Source organism: Aulostomus chinensis, chromosome 7, assembly GCF_037954235.1.
Source record: "Aulostomus chinensis isolate RoL2024-O1b breed Wild chromosome 7, RoL_Achi_v1.0, whole genome shotgun sequence".
Lineage (NCBI taxonomy): Eukaryota > Metazoa > Chordata > Actinopteri > Syngnathiformes > Aulostomidae > Aulostomus > Aulostomus chinensis.
This window is the reverse complement of record NC_141326.1, coordinates 9,383,641-9,409,257: the sequence shown is the minus strand read 5'-3', so window position 1 is coordinate 9,409,257 and position 25,617 is coordinate 9,383,641. Positions and strand designations below refer to the sequence as shown.

General features: G+C 44.6%; 1 protein-coding gene across 5 annotated transcripts; it reads left to right on the top strand.

Moving 5' to 3' along the window:
• The first annotated feature begins 362 nt into the window (after window positions 1-362).
• LOC147258460 (uncharacterized) lies at window positions 363-6,606 on the top strand. Of its 5 annotated transcripts, none has more exons than XR_015116774.1 (4): window positions 363-413; window positions 603-1,259; window positions 2,086-2,184; window positions 6,255-6,606. XR_015116774.1 is itself a non-coding variant. In XM_086207694.1 (4 exons), exons 2-4 carry the CDS (start codon window positions 1,206-1,208, stop codon window positions 6,353-6,355), a joined length of 351 nt encoding a protein of 116 aa, XP_086063820.1. In that variant the 5' UTR covers window positions 363-413; window positions 603-1,205; the 3' UTR covers window positions 6,356-6,606. The 5 variants fall into 5 exon arrangements, 1 of the variants encoding a protein (XP_086063820.1); XR_015116772.1 differs by lacking the exon at window positions 6,255-6,606 and adding an exon at window positions 4,162-4,592; XM_086207694.1 differs by lacking the exon at window positions 2,086-2,184 and adding an exon at window positions 4,162-4,346 and having other exon boundaries at window positions 603-1,270.
• The last annotated feature ends 19,011 nt before the right edge of the window (window positions 6,607-25,617 follow it).

Genomic DNA, 25,617 nt, shown 5'->3' with positions numbered 1-25,617 from the left:
TCATGATGTCGGCACAACGTGTTTCATCAGGGTAAATACAGCCATGCAATCAGTTTAAACTGCAATTATATTGTGTTGTTTAAAACCCCAGAAACAAATCACAGATCAATATTCTGACTCATCAAAATTTTCCCCTCACAAAAAGCATTCTTCTTGGAAATTTTCAAAGATGCCGCCAAAGACTCCTATAGCATTTAATGCTCAATCTCACGCTTTCCTGTCCAGAACAATACAGAATGAGGAGCAGTTTACTGACTGACCAGTGGCCCGTTGTCTACCTGCCTAAAACCAGGTAGGTTACCAGGTCACAGCGTATATAAAGGAAAACTGTCTTACAACTATCTCTGCTACAAACATTGTCTCAGAAACAAAGACATCATCACCCACGGCTCATCTGACTTTCTCCAGTTGCTGTAAGATAGCTTTTAATCTTTTAAAGGGGAAAATTCCCCTATCTAGTTCTCAATACAAAAATATGAAACAAGAAATGATCATCAGACTTTTGGTTGATAAGAAAACTAGTTAAAATGTAAACATCACGTTTTGAAGAAACAGACGGGGGGATTTATTATTCTTCTGCTGTTCTTGTTTTATCTCATCAGCTGAAAAGGCCGACCCCACCTCCCGAGTCCTCCATCAGAAAAACGACTGAAAATGATTTGGATGAAAGAATAAAAGAGCTATACACTGTGAGCCATGGTTAAATTCCTATGAAAAATCAAGAGATACAAGGCTCTGCTGCAGAGATCTCTCACCTTGATGAAACAAGCTCAGAATGAAAAGTGTCAGGTGACTCTTCTCCTGCACTACCAGAGTCTGAACCTGCTCAGGCTCCTGAAGAGCATAGGGATCCAAGGCCAGGCGCTCCGACAAGCTGTGAAATTGCTGTCAGAGGCTGCAGAGAGAGGCAGCAATTCGCTTTGGATGAAGAGGAAGGACCCCATTTGGGCTGCTAGAAGTCAAATGTGAGGAAAAGTGGAGGAGGAACACCTGATGTCACTATGATGTCATAATAACAAAACTACCACAAGAGAATTCAAAGCTTCAAAGACCTACAAGAGACTTCAAAGACCTTGTAAAGCACAAAAGGACTCTTCTCCCTTCCCAATTTTGATGAGCAGAGGCAGAGGGGGGCACACCTGAGGAGCGAAGGTGTCACCGTTGAACCCATCCCGAGGAGTCGTGGGCCTATAAATGAAACACCGATGAAGGAGAGCGCCCACGTGATGACCCCAGTGAAGCCTCTGGCCCTAATGCAGGTAAACTGCAAGTATGACAAACAAGTATGAACTGATTGCTTCTTCCTCACTCCAAACACCAGATAAATGTTGATTATTTTAGGGATTATAACAACAATTCCTCTTAGCTGAACAGCCTCAACCTCTACAGGGCGCTGATGAGGCTGAAATGGACGATACAGCCACTGAAGTATTAAAATCCCTGTAGAATGATTGAGGGAAGGCTGCTCTCTTTTAACTCAGATTCATTATAGGCTCTTGACATACTGTTTGTAGTGACCAACATACAGTACTTGCAGGGTTTTCTGTTCTGACGTATATCATCATACCTACCATAAAACGTCACTGTCATAAAACTGCCATGACCATTAACATTACTTCAGCCTCAGGAAACCATATATGGCATCTTCCTCATTTTTATGATATTTCTAATAACATTAAGTACACATAACAGCATTCAAAAAACCATGGCAACCAATATATCAGCCAAGATAATGTGTCAAATAGGCCTTCCTTACAAACAAAATGAATCATTAGCACTTAGGTAGTGTTGCTTCTCTAGTTAACACATTCACTCTGTAAATATTTCTCCTGTAACTGTAACAGTTCTGTAAACAAACTCAAAGTGTAATTAACTGTTATCACATCTCTTCAAAACAAAATGCAATTTCTCTGACTTATAACTTATCAAATATTGTAACATTTATATCAATCTGGAATTCAACCAAGGCACTGCAGCATTCATGACACAAATTTAGCAAACAATTTGAACAATATAGTCATTATACATCTTTTTTTCACCCCCCTCCGAAGGCTCCATGAAAATTATCGTCATGTCCATTTACAGGGTTAGCCTGTCACTGGTTTGCACGCCCATCCAGCTGTGATGTGAAATTGTCCTGGTGTCTTCACAGGGGTCTGTGTGACCTCACCCAGGGTCTCTGAGGTAATGACAGTTCTACTGCAGCACTGCACCTTGCAGTGTGTTGTTGAGGTACCACCTTGACTGCTGATGTCACCCAGGCTTTTTCCTGATCCAACTTTGTGATGACTGTGTCTCCTGGTTGAAGTGGTGGTTGTAATAGAAAGCCTGTTTTGCCTTCTCAGCAGCATCATTTTGTTCATCAGTCTTACACTATTTGGGCCAGGTTCTTCTCCAATATAAGGAGCATTGTTCTGATCCTTCTTCCCATTAAAAGTTCTTCTGGACTGACTCTCGTGTTGGTACACAGAGTTGATCTATTGCACATGAGAGCTCTTTGTGGCTCCTCTTGTCAGAGGATTATCTATTTCCTCCCTGAGGATGATGAGTACTTGACATGATGTGTCTGAAGTGTAGCGGTGATCCTGAAATTCTGTGCTGGAGAATTGAGGGCTGTTATCACACACCACCTCATCTGGGATTCCAAACCTTGTGTGGTGGGGAGTCACGAGGGATAGTTGCAAAAATGCCACCTGGGGGCAGTTAGGCCCCAGGAAATTCTTAATAGTTCAAGGTCACGCAAATTCGAACAAAGCCCACATGACAAGAGACGTGGAAAATAATCAATTTTTATTAACATTATATTTAAAATAGATTTAAAAATAACACTGGCCAGGGGGGCAAAATAACAAGGCAAGGCAAGGGAATTTTATTTGTATAGCCCATTTTCACAAACAGTTTGTCTCAAAGGGCTTTACATGGCATCATAACATCCTCTGTCCTTAGACCCTCACATCGACTGAGGAAAAACTCCATAGAAAACCCTTTTAACAGGGAAAAATCTGAGAAACCTCAGCATGAGCAACAGAGGAGGGATCCCTCACCCAGGACGGACAGACGTGCAGTAGATGTTGTTACAGAGAAGAAAACAGTTTACAATGCAAAATGTGGTAAATGGGAATGTTAATAACCGTTGAAGAAGGAAGCTTCTGGTAGGGGAGGCAGGGAGAGCAAGCAAGCTTGATGGGGGACTGGATGGCAGACTGGTTCATGGAAGGGGAGCGCGGGCCGGTGTAATAGTATGGGATAAAAGGGGTGGGGGGGTGGGGGGCAAGGGCACAAAAGGGGGAACAGGGCTGGAGCTCACCAGACAGCAGAGGGGCAAACCAAGCAAAAGGGGATGGTCCAAACGATATCACCTGTCACCCGTGGCACTGCACTCACACTGCTAAAGAAAACGTGGACAAAAGAACCATCACCAGGGAAGAAACTGCCGCTGAAACCTCCAGCACCTATCCAAAATAAACAAACATAAATAACAACTCACAATACCAAAACAATGTAATTGAAACTAAAGAAAACTGATAATCAAGGTTCTAGAAATAAGTTAACCCAAATAATAAAGAAACTGATTGTCAAACATAACCAAGAAAAGTATAAACGCTCAGGATAACTCAACAAAATTACCACGGGATTAACAAAAGAAATAACTACAGAAAAATATTCTAGAAAATAACAAAGGAAATATCTCAGAAAATAACCAACAGGATAACTAAGAAAAGTAATGAATGAAAGATATAGGAAATTAACCAAGAAAAGAAATAACCAAAAAGACTGTCCGTCTGAAACGGTCGGAAGACCCCGGATTAAAAGGCAGCCATATTGGCAGGCTGCGCGCTGCACTTCATTGAGTGCGCCAGGGATGCGTGGCATTGACGCAGTGGGAGCAGCACAGGCGCAGATGAGCGGACGAGCCAACGACAACAAAAAACAAAACAAAAGCACCAAAACAGCAACTTTCTGCCGGATCCAAGGTGGCGGCTATTTTCTATATGGACAAAAAAAGATAATCAAATCAAGGAATAAGTAAATTGGTTGCACAAAAATGTGAATCAAAAATAAACCTTTAAGCACGGCTTTACATGTCCACAGTATGAGTCAATGGGGAGGGGGGGGGTCCGTTAACCTCTCGCCCCTTCAACACCCTCGCTGTTCCAACAGACAGACCAGGTCAGCATGGAGGAGAGAGAAACGTGGCCGCAGCAAGGCACATGCCAGGACTCACCGGGAAGAGAAGACGAGCAGAAACCCCAGGAGTGCCCGACAGCGCACAAAGCCACCCCAGCAGCCTGCCATGCTGGGTGGTGAAACCACGGGACCAGTGGCCGCAGCACTAGCGTTTGGGAGTGAGCTCCGATGCGATCCAAGCTCCCTGCAACCCTACAACAAGTGGAGGCGTCACACCACAAATGACAACCCAAGACTCTTAAAGTCAGCAGCACGTTACCTTAGGGAGAAATCCAAGGCCCAACCAGCCACGCCAGGCTGAGCACCGCCACCACGGACGGAGGGGGAAGCGGAAGGAGGAAGAGGAAGAGAACAGATAGAAGGCCCCTATATATGGCCGCTGGGCAATTACGGTGCAGCGATGGTTGGCACAGTGCCATGTAGTGGAAGGGAGGGGGGGGGGGGGGGGGGACCTGCCACACTTGCAAAGGTTGCTTTAAGTCTGTGAATAACCTGAGTTGTGGTAGTGGATGGTAGGTGCAGCACCTCCCGGGACTGAGAGTAGTAGTCGCATATGACAAGGTAGTTGGACTTTGTTTTGTTCACAGAGGTCTAGAGCTATAGCAAAGATTTCATGGACTTTTTTAATGACAAAATTCTCCTTATTAGAGAGAAAATTCATTTCCTCCTGCCATCAGCTGACAACACAGCACCAAAACCCCAGAAACATTTGAGGCAGCTGGAGGACCAGACATACATTTCTCCCATTAGCCTTCATGAGCAACAATAAACAATAAATTCCTCCTCTAAACCCTCCACCTGTCTTCTAGACCCCATCCCAACTAAGCTGCTTAAAGACTCTCTACCCCTTGTTAGCACCTCCCTCTTGGACATGATCAATGTGTCGCTGTTATCTGGTTATGCCCCATAGCCCTTTAAAGCAGCAAAAATTAGACCCCTTCTCAAAAAAGCAACCTTGGATCCAGAAGTTTCTATCAGGCTGCACCAGTAAGTCCCTAAAGACTCTCCAGCTGGTCCAAAATGCTGCTGCCCACATGTTGATGAGAACTGGTTTATAAGACACCAAAAGAAAGATTTTTCATTAAAAAAAAAAAAAGTTCTTTTAGGACAACATTCTTCTAAACTATATGTATGCATACAGAGCTGTCCTTGTCTCCGACCTCCATTTTTTAGTGTGTATGGCTTTTGAGATCAAATTTGAGCACACCGCTTGATCCATTGGATAATGCTAGGATCCCCATTGAATAACATTAGCTAGGAAGCGATTAAGCTCTTATTGACTACGATGTGCTGGAGTGCAAAAGTGTCACCTTTTGTTGCAGTCTGTGTTACAATTGTATACAGATGAATGATTAACATACATGTGCTCAGGGCAGCAGAGGAGTGTAGTCAGCTTTCATGCTTTAAAATGGAATAAGGCAACTGGGCCCAGTGTCAGTGCGCCCTAGGATGACAATTCTCTCATGATATCTCCCTTTTAAATGTAAAGTTCTGCTTTGTACTGTCAGAGTGTCTTTTAATTAGAACAAAGCTGTGTGTGAGGTTGGGTGGGGTGACTCTTTCATGTCAGGTTAAGTCAATTTTATTGTTATTATTAGTGCCAAATCACAATGTAAGCCACCTGGCGTGTGTTCCACCAACCCTGCAGTTATATATAATATCTAGGCTCTAACGGGACACTGAAAGCAGGAATAGAGCAGTAAAGTAAATTAAACAGTTTTATTTCTTCCCAACAATAACTCACACCAACAGTTTAACTATTTAAATTCACTGTGTTGGTTTTGGTTTCAATGTTTAACGCTTGTTAAACATTTGGCTTAGGACCTTCCTCAATGACAAAGCCTTCAGTTAGGGCTGGTTCAGGTAGCTTTGAACCATTTTACAGCTATGCTGCTATAGGCTTAGACTGCTGGGGGACACATCAGGTTACATGGAGCCCTCTCCTCTTCTCTCTCCTCCTCTCCTCTTGTCTCCTCTCCACACATTTTTTTAACTGTCATTATCATTACTTGTTGCTCTTTGTAGGTTGAGCCTTGGTGTCTCACAGTCTCTCTGTGTTCCCACAGGTCCACTGGAGCTCCATCTCTCTTCACCAAGCGCCACCTGCATCGCCCCCCCACCCCGCTTTTTCCCTGCTTCTACACCAGCCTGCGCTCCCTTCCCATGAACCAGTCTGCCATCCAGTCCTCCCATCAAGCTGGCTTGCTCTTCCTTCCCCCCCTGCCTACCAGAAGCCCACATTTCGTATTATAAAATGTTTTCTTATCTGTAACAACATCTACTGCACGTCTGTCCGTCCTGGGTGAGGGATCCCTCCTCTGTTGCTCATGCTGAGGTTTCTCAGATTTTTCCCTGTTAAAAGGGTTTTCTATGGAGTTTTTCCTCAGTCGATGTGAGGGTCTAAGGACAGAGGATGTTATGATGCCATGTAAAGCCCTTTGAGACAAACTGTTTGTGAAAATGGGCTATACAAATAAAATTCCCTTGCCTTGCCTTGTTTCACTATTTTCTGGTATTCACCTTTAAGTTGAACAATAGCTCAGATGTGTTCTTTCACTTCAATACACTTTTCATATTTGTATTGAGGACCTTTAACTTGGTACACAGCTGGGCATTCACAAAATTTATGCACAAATCTGACCCAATTTGAAGCTACATTATCGGTGTTAAACCAAATATGGCAACTAAATCATCGCCATGAAGTGTAACTATGAAATTGTATTTAACCTTGTATCAATGCACAAGTAAATGTCAGGACCCACCCAAATAAAAATAAATAAATAAATAAAAATTGAGATCTCAATAAACCAAAAAATATATATACTTGTGTCAACAGGTTGAGTATATATCAAACTATGGTTACTTAACCCAAGGTTGTGAATGTTTCAGTTTACTGTGAGTGTACTCAAGTTTCCTACCACCCTTTATGAGAAAGACTGTCCATCCTGGTTACAGATGATGAAGGCTGTGAGGTGAGTAGAGAAGGGGTGGACTGAAGATGGTAGAGATGATGTATGGAGATCCAGTGAGCAGTGATGGAGGGGAATGATGAGGTGGAACCAGAAGGCAGGGATGAAGGCAGCTTGAGCAACTCAATCCAGTCTGTAGAGCAGTTCAACAAAAAAACAGCCTGCACAAATTGTGCAGGGAAAATTAATAACTGTCCTGATCAAAAGTCCACTGTGTGTTATCTTTCTTTCCTTTAATTATATCTAAATTACACACAATATCACACAATCCCTCATACTACACATATTAGCATTACACTCTCATAACTTTAACTTTGCATCATATGCTTAATAAAACAGCTCAAAAAGAATATATCCACACATTAAGCACATAGCATTGACTGTGTCTGCTACATTAGCTGAATTAGCTGACCAACAGGCATATTTAGCTTTTTTTCCCCACAGTATTCAACATTTTCAAATAAACACATCATTCATAATACCACCATGAGTTTATGAGCCCATCCCAACTGGTTTTAAGAATATGCAGACTCCACACAGAAAGACCCTGTAACCAAGCTGGGATTCAAATCCGGAACCTTGTTGCTGTGAGGCGACAGTGCTTACCACTGCACCACCGTGCTGCCCTGTTTCAAGTTATCAACCAGAATGCTAATTCACTGTGCTAGTTCAATGTGCTAACTCACCGGGATATTCAATAGCCACGTCGTTCAGGTTGCCAACTCCACTAATCGTAAGACTTCTCTTTCCATGGTCAAAAAACTCTTCCTAGCCTGTGTAGCCTACTTTCTACTTTAAAGACAAGTAGTGAACAGTTGTCTCCCGCTCACAACAGCCCTCTACTGATGCTGCCAAGCTCAACTCCCCACACTAACGTCTGCCACCCTCTCCGACTTGCAAAAACTCATCAGTACACCCTTCCTATCGCTCAGTAACAGGTGGCAGCGGCGAGCCACCAACCCTGAGAACATAGATAATCTGATTCTAGAATGGCTGTTCAGACCGCCAGGCTACAACAACACAGGTGATCTCATGACACTTTATGAGTAGGTCGAGCAACACACTCCTTCAATTCCTTTCCATCCACAATTCTCCAATACAAAGACAGATAATGGAAAAAGACAGATATAGAGAAAGAAAGGGAGGCACAAAATGATAGCCAGACAGGGACATTAACAGGCTAGAAGGAGAAAGACTGCAAACAATACACTGCATGCAAAGTGTGATTTTCGTCCCCGTAAACACCTGTGAATCCCACAAATTTTCATCTGTTTATGGCATTTTAAAGCCTGCAAACATCTTGTTTGTTTGTGCTACAAATTGTTGGAAACGAACCATGAGAGCTTGCAGGGGGTCTAATTAGCATATGAATAGCGGTGAAACCACAGCTGGCCAAAAAATAACATTAGGACTGGCTTTGAACCTCTAATTTTAAACAAGAAATACCCTCGTGTTTTGTTGAAATAATAATAATAATAATAATAATAATAATAATAATAATAATAATAATAATAATAAAATGTATTTAAAGGTGCCTTTCTTGGCACTCAAGGTCGCCGTACAGAGCACATAAAAAAACATCTAAAAACATCAAAACAAACAAACATCAAAACAACAATAAAGGATAAAACAACAGAAAGAGGCACAGAGATTTCCACTAAGTTAGATATACAGATTTGAACAGATGAGATTTGAGTTGTGATTTGAAGTGGGTTAGTGAGTCAATATTTCTGAGTTGAGGTGGAAACGAATTCCAGAGGCGGGGCTCGGAGCGACTGAATGCCCTGCTCCCCATGGTGGTGAGACCGGCAGAGAGACAGGTGTATGGAGGGAGGGGCACGGGAGGGAGTGGTACGGGTGGGAGTGAGAAGATGGAGGAGGTCAGACAGAAATGGGGGGGGGGGGGGAGGTTGGGGATGGCCTTGAATGTAAGCAGGAGGATTTTGAATTGAATGTGGGCCTGAACCAGGAGCCAATGGAGCTGTTGGAGGACTGGATGGAGGGAGTTAGAGTTATGATGTGAGCAGCTGAATTCTGGACCAGTTGGAGTTATGAAGGGATTTGTGAGGGACGCCGAAGAGGAGAGAGTTTCAGTAGTCCAGGCAGGAGGTGATGAGGCTGTGAACAACAATGGATGCAGTGTGGGGGGTAAGGGAGGGGCAGAGGCAGTTGATGTTACAAAGATGGAAGTAGGCAGACCGGGTAATGTTGTTGATATGGGATTGAAAAGACAGTGTACTGTCTAGGATGACACTGAGGCTCTTAAGTTGGGGGGAAGGTGAGACAGTGGAGTTGTCAATCGTGAGAGAAAAACCATTGTTTTTGGAAAGAGTGGATTGGGTGCCAATGAGGAGAACCTTGGTTTTATTGCTGTTTAGTTTGTGGAAGTTTTGGGTGAACCAGGTTTTTATTTTGGAGATGCAGTCAGTGAGGGAGGTGGGCGGGAGAGAGGACGAGGGTTTGGTGTTAAGGTAGAGCTGGGTGTAATCGGCATAACAGTGGAAATGAATGTTGAATTTGCGGAAGTTATTGCCAAGGGGAAGGAGGGAGATGATGAAGAGTAGGGGCCCAAGGACTGAGCCCTGGGGCACGCCAGAAGTAATGGAGGAGGGGATGGATGTATGTGACTTGAGCTGAATAAACTGAGTGTGGCCAGAGAGGTAAGATGTGAACAAGTCCAGGGGAGTGTGGGTGATGCCGATGGAACGTAGTCTGTTGAGGAGGGTAGTATGACAGATGGTATCGAAGGCTGTGCTCAGGTCGAGGAGGATGAGGATGGTGAGGAGTCTAAAGTCAGCTACCATGACGAGGTCATTGGTGATTTTGATAAGTGCTGTTTCAGTGCTATGGAGTGGGCGGAAACTGGACTGAAACTGTTCATACAAGTTGTTGTGGGACAGCTGTGAATGGAGTTGGGAGGCAACTGTTTTTTTCAAGGATTTTGGAGATGAAGGGGATATTAGATATGGGGCGGAAGTTGTTGAAGTTGGAGGGGTCGACAGTGGGTTTTTTCAAAATTGGGGTGATAGCAGATGTTTTGAAAAATGTAGGGACAGTTCCAGAGGTAAGAGAAGAGTGAATGATGGCAGAGATGAGGGGGACCAGGGAAGGGGAGCAGGCTTTAACAAGTTGTGTATGGGGGGTATCCAGTTGGTAAGTGGATGGTTTGGATTTCTGGATGAGTTCTGTGATTTCTGAGAGTGGGGAGATGGATGGCGGAAAAAGGGCGTATGGACCGGTGAAGGTCTGCGTAGATGCTGATGTGAGGAACTGATCCGTGTTGCTCATGAATGTTCTTGATTTTATAAGTGAAAAATGACATGATAGAGTTGAAGAAGGAGGTTGTGTACAAGTGAGAAGGGAGAGAGTCTTGGGGTTTGTTCATATTATTGAGCGGGGAGAAGAGAGAGTGACTTAGAGTTTCCTTAATTGGCAGTGATTATTCTGGAGTAATAGTGGGTTTTGGTGCTGACAGTGGAATCCTTATTACATAATATATGGTTATTGTACATTTCCTTGTGAAAAGTGAGACCAGGTTTTCATGTAGACGTTCCAGTTGCCGACCTTTGGCTTTCATGAGATGGACATTGGGTCCAAGGGTCGGACACAGAAAAGGAAACAGATCTGGTTTTTAGCAGAGAAAGGGAATTAATAGTGTTAAGAGGTTCAGCCTTACCATATATAATCAATTTCATCTCTCTCACATAACATAATATTACTGGGTGATTTCAATATCCACATGGACAATGTCTATCTGCCTCTCACCAAAGACTTGACCTCTTGTTTAGAGAGTTTTGGATGTCAGCAACATACCACTTTTTCCACACACTCCAAAGGACACATCTTGGATTTAATCTGCTGCTCTGGTGTTACTCCTTCCGAATTTACAGCTGATGAACTCCCCATAACTGACCACGTTCTCCTCTCATTTACAGTGAAACTCATTCTCTCCATCTCCAAAAAAAAACACATCACATTTTATTCCGGAATATAAAGAATATTAACCATGCCTCTCTCAACTCAAATATCCTCTCCTCCTACCTCCCTGTCTTCCACAATCTATCCACCCCTGATGATCTGGTCTCTCATTACAACACTGGAATCTACAGCATTCTTAATTCCCTTTCAATTAATTTACTATTTCTTCTAAACAGGCTAGTTTTCATTGATGTACCTTGACAGTTTCGATGACTGCTTCTGCCATCTTCATCGAATCACCAGGTGTTGCTGGATGATAAAACCACTTATGAAGTTTTAAAAGAAGATCCCAGAGAGGACAAGAAAAAGAAACTGAAAGCTCTGCTAAAACCATGAGTAGACAAGGGCAAAATAGACACAGACAATTACAAATATCTAGTACCTACATCCAGCATCACACCCGAATATATGGCACACCAAAAATACACAAGAAAGGAACCCCACTTCACCGTATCGTGGACAGCATAGGATCTGTAACATATAAACTGTCAAAATCAAGTTAAGTCAAGTCAATTATATTCATATAGCGCCAAATCACAACAAAAGTTATTTCATGACACTTTACAAGTTGAGCAGGTCTAGTACCACACTCCTTAAATGAATTTACACCTAACAATTCTCCATGAGCAAGCACATCCTGCAACAGTGGCGATGAAAACCTTCCTTTCAACAGGCAGGTACGTCGATCAGATCAAGGATCAATGAGAATGGCCATCTGCTTTGACCTGTTGGGGGGAACTCAAAGGCCCTCATGGAGATTGTCAAACCTCTGTTTGGCTTGACTAAACACCACTGCAAAAACTCAAAGCAACTGGCTGACAAACTAAGCACTATCAAGGTAGAATCAGATAAGATATTCATATCCCACAATGTAGTATCACTGTTTACTAAAACCCTGGTCGACATCACCCTTAGTATAGTACAGGAGCACCTCAAAGAGGACAGGACTCTACACAAACGCACAAAACTGACAGCAGACAACATACACCAGTTGCTAACCACTGTAGCCAAGTCAACATACTTCCAATTCAAGGACACCATCTACAGGCAGAAACAGGGCTTTGCAATAGGGGACCCACTCTCGGTCATCATGAGTGGCTTCTTCATTGAAGACCTGGAGAAGAAAGCCATAGCCACCGCCCCTGAGGACAGCAGGCTGTCTCTCTGGAAGAGATATGTTGATGATATCTAAGAAAAAGTCAAAACCAGACACACTCAGAAACTTTCTGATCATCTAAATGCAATAGACCAAACATCAAATTCACTCATAAAGAGGAAGACCATGGAGCTATCGCCTTCCTGGACATGAAAATTAATCACTTGAGGATGGCAGCATCAGGATCAAGGTTTATAGAAAGCCAACACACACTGACCAATACTTACTGTGGACATCAGAACACCCAACAGCCCATAAACTTTTGGTGGTCTGCACATTGTTTCACAGAGCAAACATAATAACAGACATACAAGGAGGAGGAGGAGGAACATATCACAAGGGCACTCAAAGCCTGCCAGTACCCAGCATGGGCAATTAACAAAGGTAAATGTGAGGCCAAGAGAAACAACAAACCAGAAATGAAAAAGAAGTGAGGTTCAAGACCAGAGAACCTCTGCCTAGTAGTCACGTTACCATATGTCAGAGGGGTTACAGAGTGCATTCACAAGAAATGCGAAAACATCGCATCAGTACCCTTGTCAAACCTCACATAAAATTACAGCAAATACTGGTACACCCCAAAGATCAAATCACCCTAGAGAAAAAATGTGATGTAATATATGAGATACTATGTAAAACATGCAATAAGACATATAAAGGAGAGACAGGCAGAGCATTTGGCCCATGCAAGAAAGAACACCAGAGAGAATGTGAGAAGGAAACATCTGTAAACGTAGACAAAGGGGCGTACCAGCTCTCCCACACCTGTAAATCACCTGACAGATGATGTCGCCAACCAACACCTGGTGATTGTTTCGATGAAGATGGCAGAAGCAGTCATTGGAACTGTCAAGGTACATCAATGAAAACTAGCCTGTTTAGAAGAAATAGTAAATTAATTGAAAGGGAATTAAGAATGCTGTAGATTCCAGTGTTGTAATGAGAGACCAGATCATCAGGGGTGGATAGATTGTGGAAGACAGGGAGGTAGGAGGAGAGGATATTTGAGTTGAGAGAGGCATGGTTAATATTCTTTATATTCCGGAATAAAATGTGATGTGGTTTTTTTGGAGATGGAGAGAATGAGTTTCACTGTAAATGAGAGGAGAACGTGGTCAGTTATGGGGAGTTCATCAGCTGTAAGTTCGGAAGGAGTAACACCAGAGCAGCAGATTAAATCCAAGATGTGTCCTTTGGAGTGTGTGGAAAAAGTGGTATGTTGCTGACATCCAAAACTCTCTAAACAAGAGGTCAAGTCTTTGGTGAGAGGCAGATAGACATTGTCCATGTGGATATTGAAATCACCCAGTTATATTATGTTATGTGAGAGAGATGACCATGGGTGAGGAAGGCAGTAAAGTCGTTTAGAAATTCATTATTTGGTTTGGGGGGGCGGTAGACAGTAGCAATGATAATTGTGAGTGGTCTGGTCCCACTCCAAACAGTAGACTCGAACGAGGCACAGACACCAGCAAAACTTTCCAGTTCTCAGCAGACCACAAAAGGAGGAAGTTGGAGGAAAAGTGCTGCTTAAATACGGCGCCACCCTTCAGTGACGAGAGCTGGACCAGACTTTATTGCTGTTGAGGTGTTTTGGAGGAAATTCTGGCGAGACCCTCTGTGGACATATGTCTGGTGTTAAGGCGATGTCTGGGTGAAGATGGAGGACCTCCGGCGCAGGTCCAGGGTGGTGGAAGCACAGCCGGAGCAGGTCAGTGGCGGAGTATGGAGTACTGGAGCAAACCCGTCACTGGCAGGTGAGCAGGCAGTAAAAAGAGCCATGGCCATGGCTCTTTTACTGCCTGCTCACCTGCAGGCACAGACAAGCAGGATGTATATGCTACCAGCCCAAATTGTGGATGGAGGCATCGACGGCCAGTGAAGTACGCCAGGTGAGTTTCAGGTTCGTGAAGTCTCACACAAATGGTGGTGCAGGCAGATCATGGAAGTATTCCATGTGAGGGGAACTGCACTGTCCGATAAGGTCAGAAAACAACAGGATGGCTCAAAAAGGTCTGAGAGGCTGACAGGTTTGAAAAGTTGCCGCGAGCAGCGGCAGCAAGTTGCTCCAGTGTGCATTTCACTGAACATTTGACCACTTGTGTTAAGGGAAAACAGGTCGAAACCTAAATTCACGCTATTAGGAAAGACATAACACGAACTAATTCAGCTTTGTACAAAGGGCACCCTGTCTCAGTGGCTTCCCGAGAGAGAGTCCGCTGAGACAGTTCCTTGCTTCTTTATTATACTGATAAGACAGATACATGGAGGCGTGTGAATGGGTGCTCATATCAAGGCAGGTGCGTTCTCATGATGATAACAGTGTGACCTTGAATGAACTTCTATTTGAACATAGTGTGACAATAAAACATTAAAACATTATTTTTTTTTATCATTCCCTCCTGTTTGTCATACTTTGTTTAAATCCATCAATAACCACTTCTCTCGATTTTCGGTTAAGACTTCATACGAATGACAAGACAGTGGGAGTACATTGTGAATATGAGGAGTTTGCAAAACATGAAATTACACAAGTTATTATTTCAAGCAAGTAACATGTATATACATGGGGATGGGGTCAGAGGTTACTAGCACATGGCCCACCGGTGGAGCTAGAGTCCTCAGCACTCTGCTCTTGTTGTCTAACCATCATAGTCGCCAGGATCTGGGAACAGGTCAGGTATATCTCGGAGAACGATGTCATCTGAGGATCCGTCTTCGTCATCCATGCATGATTCAATGAGTGATTGTGCGTGTTCTTCTTTTTGATTCAGTCTCATGTACGTCTCAACTTGTACAGCAACTAGTTTGGTAACCAGGCTCTTCACACATGGGACAATACAGGTTATAATTACACAGAGCAATTTTGAATGTGCCTGTAAGCAAGTTCGACCTGCTATTGTAGTAGAGTCCCTCTAAGTCTATATCTATGTCTGACGCGCCGCCTACAACGATATGGCTGAGAAGGATAATACTGGTTATTATGATGTTCATGGCTATTCAAATGTGAGCCGTAACATGAGAAGTATTAACCAGTAGCTAAGGAACAGGACCGTCGTAGGTGTGACACCTCCGTGTTCACACTTCCACAGAATCAATAACAGGCAGGCGACAAGGATTATGTTAACTAAATACATTCGTTCCCAAGGGAGACACGTAGGGTGGCCTCAGGGTGATTGACCCTTTCCACGATGTTTACTTCACCAGCTCCAGGTGCCAGGAGGTCCCTCCTGTTGTCCCCCTTCCTTGGACCCTTGTGGTCTCAGTTCAGAGTCGACTGCCCTGGAGGTGTTCTGGCCTTCACACTAAGTGTCTCCAGCGCTCTCGTAATCGAGGAGCAACTTACAATGACTCTGATGTATCCATGTTTGTAGCTCTGCTATTTTAACAGCTGTGGGTGTACTTAATAGTACCTGATATGGTCCGTCCCACCTTGGTGTTTTCCAATTTGTTCTTTGTAGGACTATTACAGAATCCTTGAGGGAGCCTGTTGTATGTGTAATATTGTCCTTTAAATTGGAATCCAAAATATTGCTTAGCATTTGCTGTAAGTGGTACAGAGAAAAATGCATTTGATAAATCGATTACGGAGAACCATGTACCATCAGGTTCCACACTATTCATGATTGTATGTGGATTTGCTACGTCATCTTTTTTACAGATCTCATTTACTGCGCGGAGATCTTGGATCATTCTCCAAGCGTTCTTGTTTGCTTTCTTTACAGGAAATATTGGGGTATAACACTCCAATTGTGATTTATTTACAGGAGATAGAATTCCTGATTTGCACATATCTTCAATTACAGGTGTAATACCGTTAGTTGCTTCTTTTGAGATTGGATATTGGCGTATCTGTGGTCTTAATGATGTAAGTGGGATAAAATCTACCGGTGTGACGTTTCTGATTAGTCCTACGTCAGTTGGTCCAGTTGACCATAATTTCTGTGGTAGGGCATTTAAACTTGCCTCTTGAGTAGCTGTCAGTGCTAGTTGATATCATTCTTCGTCTGTGTCATTTAAATGTGTTGTCGGTTTGGCTCTCAGAGTCCAACCAAACACTAATCGAGTCATTCCTGTTCTGTCATCGGTGGCCCACTGTCCGATTGGGACATATGGCCACGTTGTGCGATTTCCTACATCAACTATCTTACCTAGGTCCTTCCATGAGGACTCAGGAAGTTTGCGCAATGAGCAATGTGGTGGATATCTGCCTCTGAATAATAGTTGTTGCTCTGGGGTGAGGGAAACAGATGCAGCTGCTTCGCCCATGCAGGAGACATACAGAGCATTGAGGCGGATAGTTTGTGGTTTGCTCAGTTTCTGAATTTGTTTGTCGTAGTCTGGGTCTGGACCTGGGTCCTGATTGTATCTCAATGTACAATGTAGTTGGTCAGTCGGCATGTCTTGTAACTTAGCGGGCGGTTTTTGTGGTAATTGCACCTTAAGTTGAGTACCTCCTCCTATTTCTATATCTAATGTCCAATAGAAATGTGGTTCGCACGCACCTTGAACGACGCCTACTGTGTCCATTGGAACACAAATCATTTTGTTGTCATGTGGCACGATGGCAAATTGTAGTCTGCAAAGTATGTCCCTTCCTAATAGATTGATAGGACATGATGGATCAACTAAGATTCGTGCCGTGGTTGATCGTCCTGTTTCGATGTCGGTCACAGACAGTGGTTCTGAGAAATTGTTTTTACGTGTGTGACCTGATGCACTGCGAACGAAAACAGTCTTTTTGCTTCTTTTGTATTCAGGAGGAGAGGTTCTCACTACAGTTGTACAAGCTCCGGAGTCGCAGAGGAAATCGAACTCTGCTCCTCCAACTTTTAATCGTCTGATTGGCATCTTGCTTTGATTAGCTACACAAGCTTGTATGTCTAGCATATTTTCGTCTTCATCATCAATCGGTTGTGATGTAGATGAAGCTAGTCATGATGATTGGTTACGTTTTTCAGGACAGTCTCTGGCTTGATGTCCTGTTTGGTGACAATGGAAGCATGTTCTGTTAATTCTGTCCCTTTCTCTTTGTTCTTCATCTCTGTTATTTTGAGGACGGGAAGTTTGAGGACGTTTCCATCCACTTTGTTCCTGTCTTTTATCTTTTCCTCGGTTAAAATCAACTTTCCCTTTCCATGGTGTTTTCCCTCCTTGAGGGTGGAACACAAATACTCCTGCTGGATCATTTCTTGAGTCTCTGGCCTGTTTTTCTGCCAGGACTTTTTCGGCATGTCTTGCTTGTAATATGCCATCAGCCACTGTTCCAGTTCCCATGAGAACCCAATTCTTTTTTACAATTTGTTGTATGTCTGGTTGTAGACCGTTCACCATTGCTAGTTTTAGCTGATGTTGGAATGGGGATGCTGGATCAGCACTGTATGGTATGCCAGAGTGTTTCCGCATTACCTTGGACAGGCGGCCCGCGTATTCACTTGGGTCTTCGCCTGATTTTTGTGTACATGATCCAATTTTGGTGTAATCAGGTTGTGTCTGATATTCATTTCTCATTCTCTCCCATACTTCTCGCAACTGTATGGTTAGATTGAGGTCATCTGGGTGAAATGGTCTTCCTTGGGGGTCGGTTCCAGTAAATGGGCCTTGTACACTGGACCAACGATGTCTACATACTAGGAGTAGAAGTCTGACTATTTCTTGACCATTTAGTCTGAAACTTCGAATAAGTTCCTGTAATTGGTTTATGCTTTCATTTGTATCTTCACTGGGAGGTGTGATTCCATCTGCGGCTCTCCGGAGGTCTCCGGGAGTCCATGGACGGAATACTTGGAGAGTAGGTTGCATGTCAGCACCATCTCCATCTGTGTCTGTGCCGTATCTCGGGTTTGCGACTTCCACTAGAGGAGCTAGAGTTCCTCCAACTGCCCTTTCTTCCTCACTTTCGTCTGAGGAGTGTTCTGGTTTTCCGTCCCTGTAAGCACGGACTGTGTCTTTCACATCTTGCCAGGGTATTTACTTTTCCCTTTTCCTTTATTCTTTTCATGTGGGCTTGTGCTGTATGGGCGTGTTGACTTCGCAGTTGAAGTACACTCAGTTTTGATTTGTCGGCCCCTACTTGTAGGGCCGGTGTAACTTACTTCCTCATCTGATCCTGACTGGCTCTCTATTTCTCCTTTCTTCGTATTTCTCTTTGACCTGTCTCTTACTCTCATACATGTTTCCTCATCTTCTCCTATCATACTACACAGCTTTTTCTCCAACTTCTGCTTCTCCTTATCTTTCTGTACTCTGTCTCTTCTTACTTCCCTTTTTCTGCTTCTGTCTATCAGCTGCTAACTGTGACCGGAGCGACAGGGTGTCTGTTAGTGATAGGTTTCCGGAAAACCCATATTTGGACATCCATTTTGAACATACTTGTCCTGCGCCTGGGTACAGTTTTTCCATGTACAGGGCATCGCCTGTTAACTCTTTGCTTTGACCTTTTCCCATCTTGGTTTATTAACACATTAAATTGAAAGCTTCAACCTTGACTATTAATTCTTCAGCGAGTTTGAGGTCAATGAACCTTTGTCTTATTTGGATTCTATCGTCATAGAATGTGACTCGACTATATTTTACACTTGGAACATCGCGATCATTGAATATATATAGTCAACTTTTGTTTGACGTCCCTGTGGGTCGACCCAAACTCCAATTATTAATTTGCTTTCGGACATTTATGTTTTTTATATGTCTTTTGGGAGTCGTCAATTTAACACCTGGGGTGGTCGCTACTTGACGACTTTTCTCAGTGGGACAACAATTTGAAATTACCAGTCTGTAGTAACTCTCACTTCTACCCTTTCAGGTGGAGAATTCTTGCCTGTGCATCTACAGGTGGTTTGTTGTTTCCTTCCCACTTTTTTATGTAGTAACTGTCGTGAGTGATGGACAGTTAACTAAAATTCTTACGTTTACACTTTCATTCGTCTGTTTGTTCTGTACCTCGGGACTTTTGCGTTTTATTAAGACAGTACGTTGTCTTAATTCTGTCTAATCCCTCCGGATTAGTTTTTTAGACCCCTCACTGGGTCACACTGTCGGAGATCCTCCGTCTCCTTTACTTAGAAGTATTACGTCACTTCTATACTGACAACCTAGGTTATTCGCTCACCTCCGGAACAGACACAATCACACTTTTGGTCTTTTCGTGTTATGTCTTACCTCAGACAATCGCTGTTTCTAAGGAAAACGAGTAAACCGCGGCGACGGCACCCGGTCTCCTCTAACCACCGGCCCAACACAAATTCAACGGTTTGGGTCTTTCAGTTCCCCTATGGTGAACTGGCTGTCGACAGTCTGCGGTGTGGATTCCCGGCGTCGTCGAGGCAGTCACTGCGTTTATCCGGCTCGAAGGACCAATTAAATGTTAAGGGAAAACAGGTCGAAACCTAAATTCCCGCTATTAGGAAAGACACAACACAAACTAATTCAGCTTTGTACAAAGGGCACCCTGTCTCAGTGGCTTCCCGAGAGAGAGTCCGCCGAGACAGTTCCTTGCTTCTTTATTATACTGATAAGACAGATACATGGAGGCGTGTGAATGGGTGCTCATATCAAGGCAGGTGCGTTCTCATGATGATAACAGTGTGACCTTGAATGAACTTCTATTTGAACATAGTGTGACAATAAAACATTAAAACATTATTTTCTTTTATCAACTTGGAATCAGATCACATCAGGACAGATCTTAACAGCCAAGTCTAGTGTAACCGTTCTCAGCTCTAGCTCTATGTGGTAGACACTGGGTGGTACAGTCCACTGTATTGCTTCACTATCACTTGAACCAGTTATCAGGTTCTAGGTTCGGTATGGGAGGAGCGAGTATAAAATCACACTAACTGGTAAATTTAAAAAATGTTATGTATTAAGTATTTGTGTAAGCAAAAATAAGCATTTGTCATAATAAACAATGAGTTCCTTAACTTTAATAATAATAATAATAATACATTTTATTTATAAGGCGCCTTTCAAGGCACTCAAGGTCGCCGTACAACGGTTTAAAATAGATAAATAAATAAAATAAAACATGTACGATTTAAAAGAACAACAACAGAAGTCCCTAGGAGAGCACAAGAGAGGGCATTCAGCCATATGCCTGTCTAAAAAGGTGAGTTTTGAGATGATTTTTGAAGGTGTCAATGGAGTCAATGTTTCTGATGTCAGGAGGGAGGGAGTTCCAGAGGCGAGGGGCAGAGCAACTGAAGGCTCTAGCCCCCATGGAGGTTAGACGGAAGGAGGGGACATTGAGGCTGATGGAGGAGGAAGACCTGAGAGACCGGGTGGGAATGTTGGTGTGGAGAAGGTCTGACAGGTATGAAGGCGCGAGGTTATGGATGGTTTTGAATGTATGGAGGAGGATCTTGTAGTCAATGCGGTGTTTTATGGGAAGCCAGTGGAGTTGATGTAGAACAGGGGTGATGTGACTGATGACAGGGGTTCTGGTGATGATTCGGGCAGCTGCGTTCTGGACCAATTGAAGCTTATGGAGGAGTTTGTGTGGGAGACCAAAAAGAAGTGAGTTACAATAATCCAGACGGGAGGTGACAAGAGAGTGGACCAGGATTGCAGCGCTGTTGGGAGTGAGAGATGGGCGGAGACGGTTGATATTCCGGAGGTGGAAGTAGGCGGACCGGATGGTGTTGTTGATGTGGGTATGGAATGATAAGGTGGAGTCGAGGACGACACCCAGACTCTTAACCTGAGGGGAAGGGGAAACGGAGGTGTTGTCAATGGTGAGGGTGAAACTGGGATGCTTGTTGAGTGTGGATTTGGAGGAAATGAGGACTACTTCTGTTTTATCACTGTTAAGTTTGAGGAAGTTTGAGGTGAACCAGGATTTGATTTCCTGTAAACAGGCACAGAGGGAGGAGGGTGGGAGGGTGGAGGAGGGTTTGGAGGAAACGTAGAGCTGGGTGTCGTCCGCGTAACAGTGAAAGTAGATGTCATGCTTACGGAATATCAGTCCAAGTGGGAGGAGGTATATGATGAAAAGGATTGGGCCAAGGACAGAGCCCTGGGGAACACCAGAGGAGAGGGGGGAGGGATCGGATGTGAAAGATTTTAACTGAATGAATTGAGTACGGCCAGAGAGATATGAGCGGAACCAGTCCAGGGGTATGTCTGATAGTCCAATGGAAGCAAGTCGGTCGAGGAGGATGGGGTGAGATATGGTGTCAAAAGCCGCGCTCAGATCGAGAAGGATGAGAATGGATAATAGTCCGGAATCAGCTGCCAACAGAAGGTCATTGGTGATTTTAAGGAGGGCTGTTTCTGTGCTATGATGAGGGTGAAAACCGGATTGGAACTGTTCGTAGAGGTTATTGTTGGAGAGGTGGGCCTGGATCTGTGACACTACCAATTTTTTCCAGGATTTTAGAGAGAAATGGCAGGTTGGAGATGGGACAAAGGTTATTGAAGGTGTTGGGGTCTAAACCAGGTTTCTTCAGTGTTGGAGTAACAGCAGCGGATTTAAGAGATGATGGGACAGAACCAGAGGTGAGGGAGGAATGGATGATGGCAGTTATCAGGGGCAGCAGAAACGGGAGGGAGGCTATAACCAGGGAGGATGGCAAGGGGTCAAGTTGGCAGGTGGATGGCTTGGATTTCCGGATAAGTCTGGATAAATCAGCGGCAGAGGGGAGTTGGAAGCAGGAGAGGAAGGGGGCTGGGGGGTGGGGGACATATGGAGGTGGACAGCTGGACGTGGGAGGGGTCAGTTGCTGGTGGATGGTGGCTATTTTTGTATTGAAGAAAGACATCAAGGAGTTGCAGTGGTCGGTGGAGTAGAAGTGAGGGGGGAAGGAGTCAGGGGGGCGGAGTGAATTGTTGACCAGTGAAAACAAGGCCCTGGTGTTCCCCGCACCAGCAGTGACTTGTTGTGTGAAATATTGGGATTTGGCGGAGGAGAGTGCGTTTTTATACTGAAGAATGTGGTCATGGAACATCTGTTTGTGGATAGTGAGTCCAGTTTTTATAGAAAGCCGCTCCAGCTGACGTCCTTTGGCTTTCAGTTGACGTAGATGAGGAGAGAACCAGGGGGCGGAGTGTGGAAGGAAAACAGTCCGGGTCTTGAGGGGGGCGAGTGTGTTGAGCAGAGTCTGTAGACCATCATTGTAAAGAGAAACCAGTTGATCCGGGATGGATGGGGGGGTGATGATGGAGAAACTGTCAATGCCTGATTTGAAGTCTGCTATATTAATGTTTTTAATGTTACGGAAGGATATGCTACGTGACTGTTTGGTTTTGGAAAGTGTCAGGCTCAGGTTGAATGAGATAAGCATGTGGTCAGACATGCTACAGCCTAAGGCAACAGCAGAGCAGTTGGAAGCAGTGACACCAGAGCTTTCTTCAACAATGTTATCCACACTGTCACCGAAAATTATTCTATCACTATTGTTAGTGACTTTTAGTTCTTTATGTGTTATAAATCTAATCTAAGCTAATCCTGTGCAAATTTTAACCCTGCAGTTAAGCTCGGCTTTCAGACTACCAAAACAATGAATTTTGAATTTTAACAATGTACCCTTCAAAATAAAATGAGTTTACCAAAATTCCCTTTAAAGTACTATCAAAAGAATAAAGTGTTTTCCAAAATGAGATAAGATAAGCAAGATTGCGCCGCTCTAGTGGCTGCCTGTTGCAGCAGCTCCTCCTCACTGTGTGTTTTCTTTCCCTTTTTAGTTGTCCATCCATCCATCCGTCCATTGTCTTCCACTTATTCCTATTAAGGGAATAATTAAGGGGGGGGCGGAGCCAATCCCAGCGTCAACGGACGAGAGGTGGGGTACACCCTGGACAGGTTGCCAGTCCATCGCAGGGCCAACATACAGAGACGAACAACCATTCACACTCACATTCATACCTACGGTCAACTTACAGTATTCAATTAGCTTAGTCCCCAATTGCATGTCTTTGGATGTTGGGAATAAGCCAGAGTGCCCAGAGAGAACCCAGGCAGGCACGGGGAGAACATGCAAACTCCACACAGAAAGATCCCATGCCCGAGCCGGGACTCAAACCTGAAACCTTCTTGCTGTGAGGCGACAGTGCTGACCACTGCACCACCGTGCAGCCTCCTTTTTAGTTGTCTTTATTATTTTTTCTAACTTTCTGCTACGTTTTTCTGCTTAATATAGTATGGAGCCCAAAACCGCTGTACTTGCCCTGGTCTTTCTTTTGGTTTTCTCCCTGTTTTTGACCATGTCTGGGGACAGCGTGCGCAGTCTGGGCCCCATTGTGGGGACAGCGTGCGCAGTCTGGGCCCCATTGTTTACAGCAGAGATCAGCTAGTAGTGTTCCGCAACAACGCGGTGCTGCCCCATGAGAGACCCGATGTTCCCCCTGAGCTGAAGTAGAGAAGACAGGAAAGCCGTGCCGGAGCTGCTCGTCATGCCAGAAGGAGGAGATTCAGACCCATCCTCCTGTCCATCATAATGGGAAGTGTGAGATCTCTTCCCAATAAAATGGATGAGCTGGCGGTGCGAACCCGGCACAAGAGGGAATACCGCACGTGCAGCGTCATGATGTTCTCGGAGACTTGGCTAACTCCGCTGACCCCAGACATGCTGGACGGTTTCAAGCTGCTGAGGGCATACAGGATGGGGGAGAGTGGTAAGAAGAAAGGACAAGGACTGGCAGTGTTTTTGAGTGATAGATGGTGTAACTCTGGGCACATCACTATTAAAGAGCAGCTCTGCAGCCAGGACTTTGAATTCTTAGCAGTCAGCATGAGGCCATATTACCTGTTGCGGGACTTTTTGCATGTTATCGCATAGATAGTTATTGCTGCATATGTTTCTCCCTCTGCTAATGCTGAGGCAGCTTGTGATGCCCTCCAGTCCATCACAAGCAAGCAACAGACCGAGCACCCACAGGCCCTCCTTCTTATCCCTGGAGACTTCAACCATGCCTCGCCTTCCTCCACTCTGCCCACGTTCACCGAGTACGTCACATGCTGCACCAGAGACAAAAAGATTCTGGATCAGTGCTTTGCCAACACCATGAAGGCATGCACCTCATCACCCCCCCCCCCCCCCCGATCACAACCTGGTTCATCCCCTGCCTGCATACAAACCTCTTGTGAACAGGCAACCAGCTGCGTCCCTCACAGTGAAGAGATGGTTCGTGGAAGCTGAAGAGGCTCTTATGGACTTTAATTTCTGTGAGGAAAACACTGCACCCATCAGGACTGTACGGTGGTTCGCCAACAACAAACCATGGATCAACCCCGACATAAAGGTTCTCCTAAAGGAGAAGAAGAGAGCCTTTAAGTCAGGAGACAAGGATGTACAGAAGGCTGTATAGAAGGAACTGAGGAGGAAGATCAGGGAAGGGAAAGCAGCCTACAGGAGGAAGATGGAGGATCAGCTGCAGCAAAGGAATGTCAGTGGAGTCTGGCGAGGCCTAAAAACCTTCTCTGGACACAAGGTACCAGACTCCCAAGCTGCAGGGGATCAAAAGTGGGCGAACGACCTGAACATATTCTTCAATAGATTTGATCTGTCGTCTGCCCCTCCCTGACCCAGTCCTTCATGCTGCAGCCCCTCTCCCCAGCAGCTCCTTCTCCTCTTCAAGCTACTTCAGGCAGCCCCTCCCTCACCTTCCCCTCCCCCACTGCAACACTCAGCCCACAGCCAACCCCCACTGCTCATCCCATCAATCCAGTACACCCTCCAGAACACAGCCCCCCTGCTCTAACTTGTCACTCACAATGACCCAGGTGGGAAGTCAGCTCAAGAAGATCAAGGCAAAGAAGGCTGCAGGCCTGGACGGCATCAGCTCCAGACTACTCAAGTCCTGTGCAGAAAAGCTGCGCGGGATTATTGAAAACATGTTCAACCTGAGTCTGAAGTTGGGGAGAGTGCTGCCACTGTGGAGGACGTCATGCATGGTTCCTGTACCCAAGAGGAGGCTCAGGTCTTTTGGGGTGCAGGGGGCACTCCTGAAGACCTTTTATGACACTGTGGTGGCATTAGCCATCTTCTATGGAGTGGTCTGCTGGGGGTGCAGCATCTCGACTGCTGACAGGAAGAGGCTTGACAAACTGGTCAAGAAGGCCTGCTCTGTTCTGGGATGCCCCCTGGATGTCCTAACAGCACTGAGGAGCTCCTTCAGCGACAGGCTCCTTCACCCAAAGTGTGTGAAGGAGCGGTATCGCAGGTCCGTCCTTCCTGCAGCTGTCAGACTTTACAACCAGCAGCTGTAGAACCAGCAGACCACATACCCACCAGAACTTTTTCATAATGCAATATCATTGTACATACTCATATTTAAGACTGTAAATACTCCACTGCTGTTCATACTTCTTCCTCTTTTACCTTGTATTAC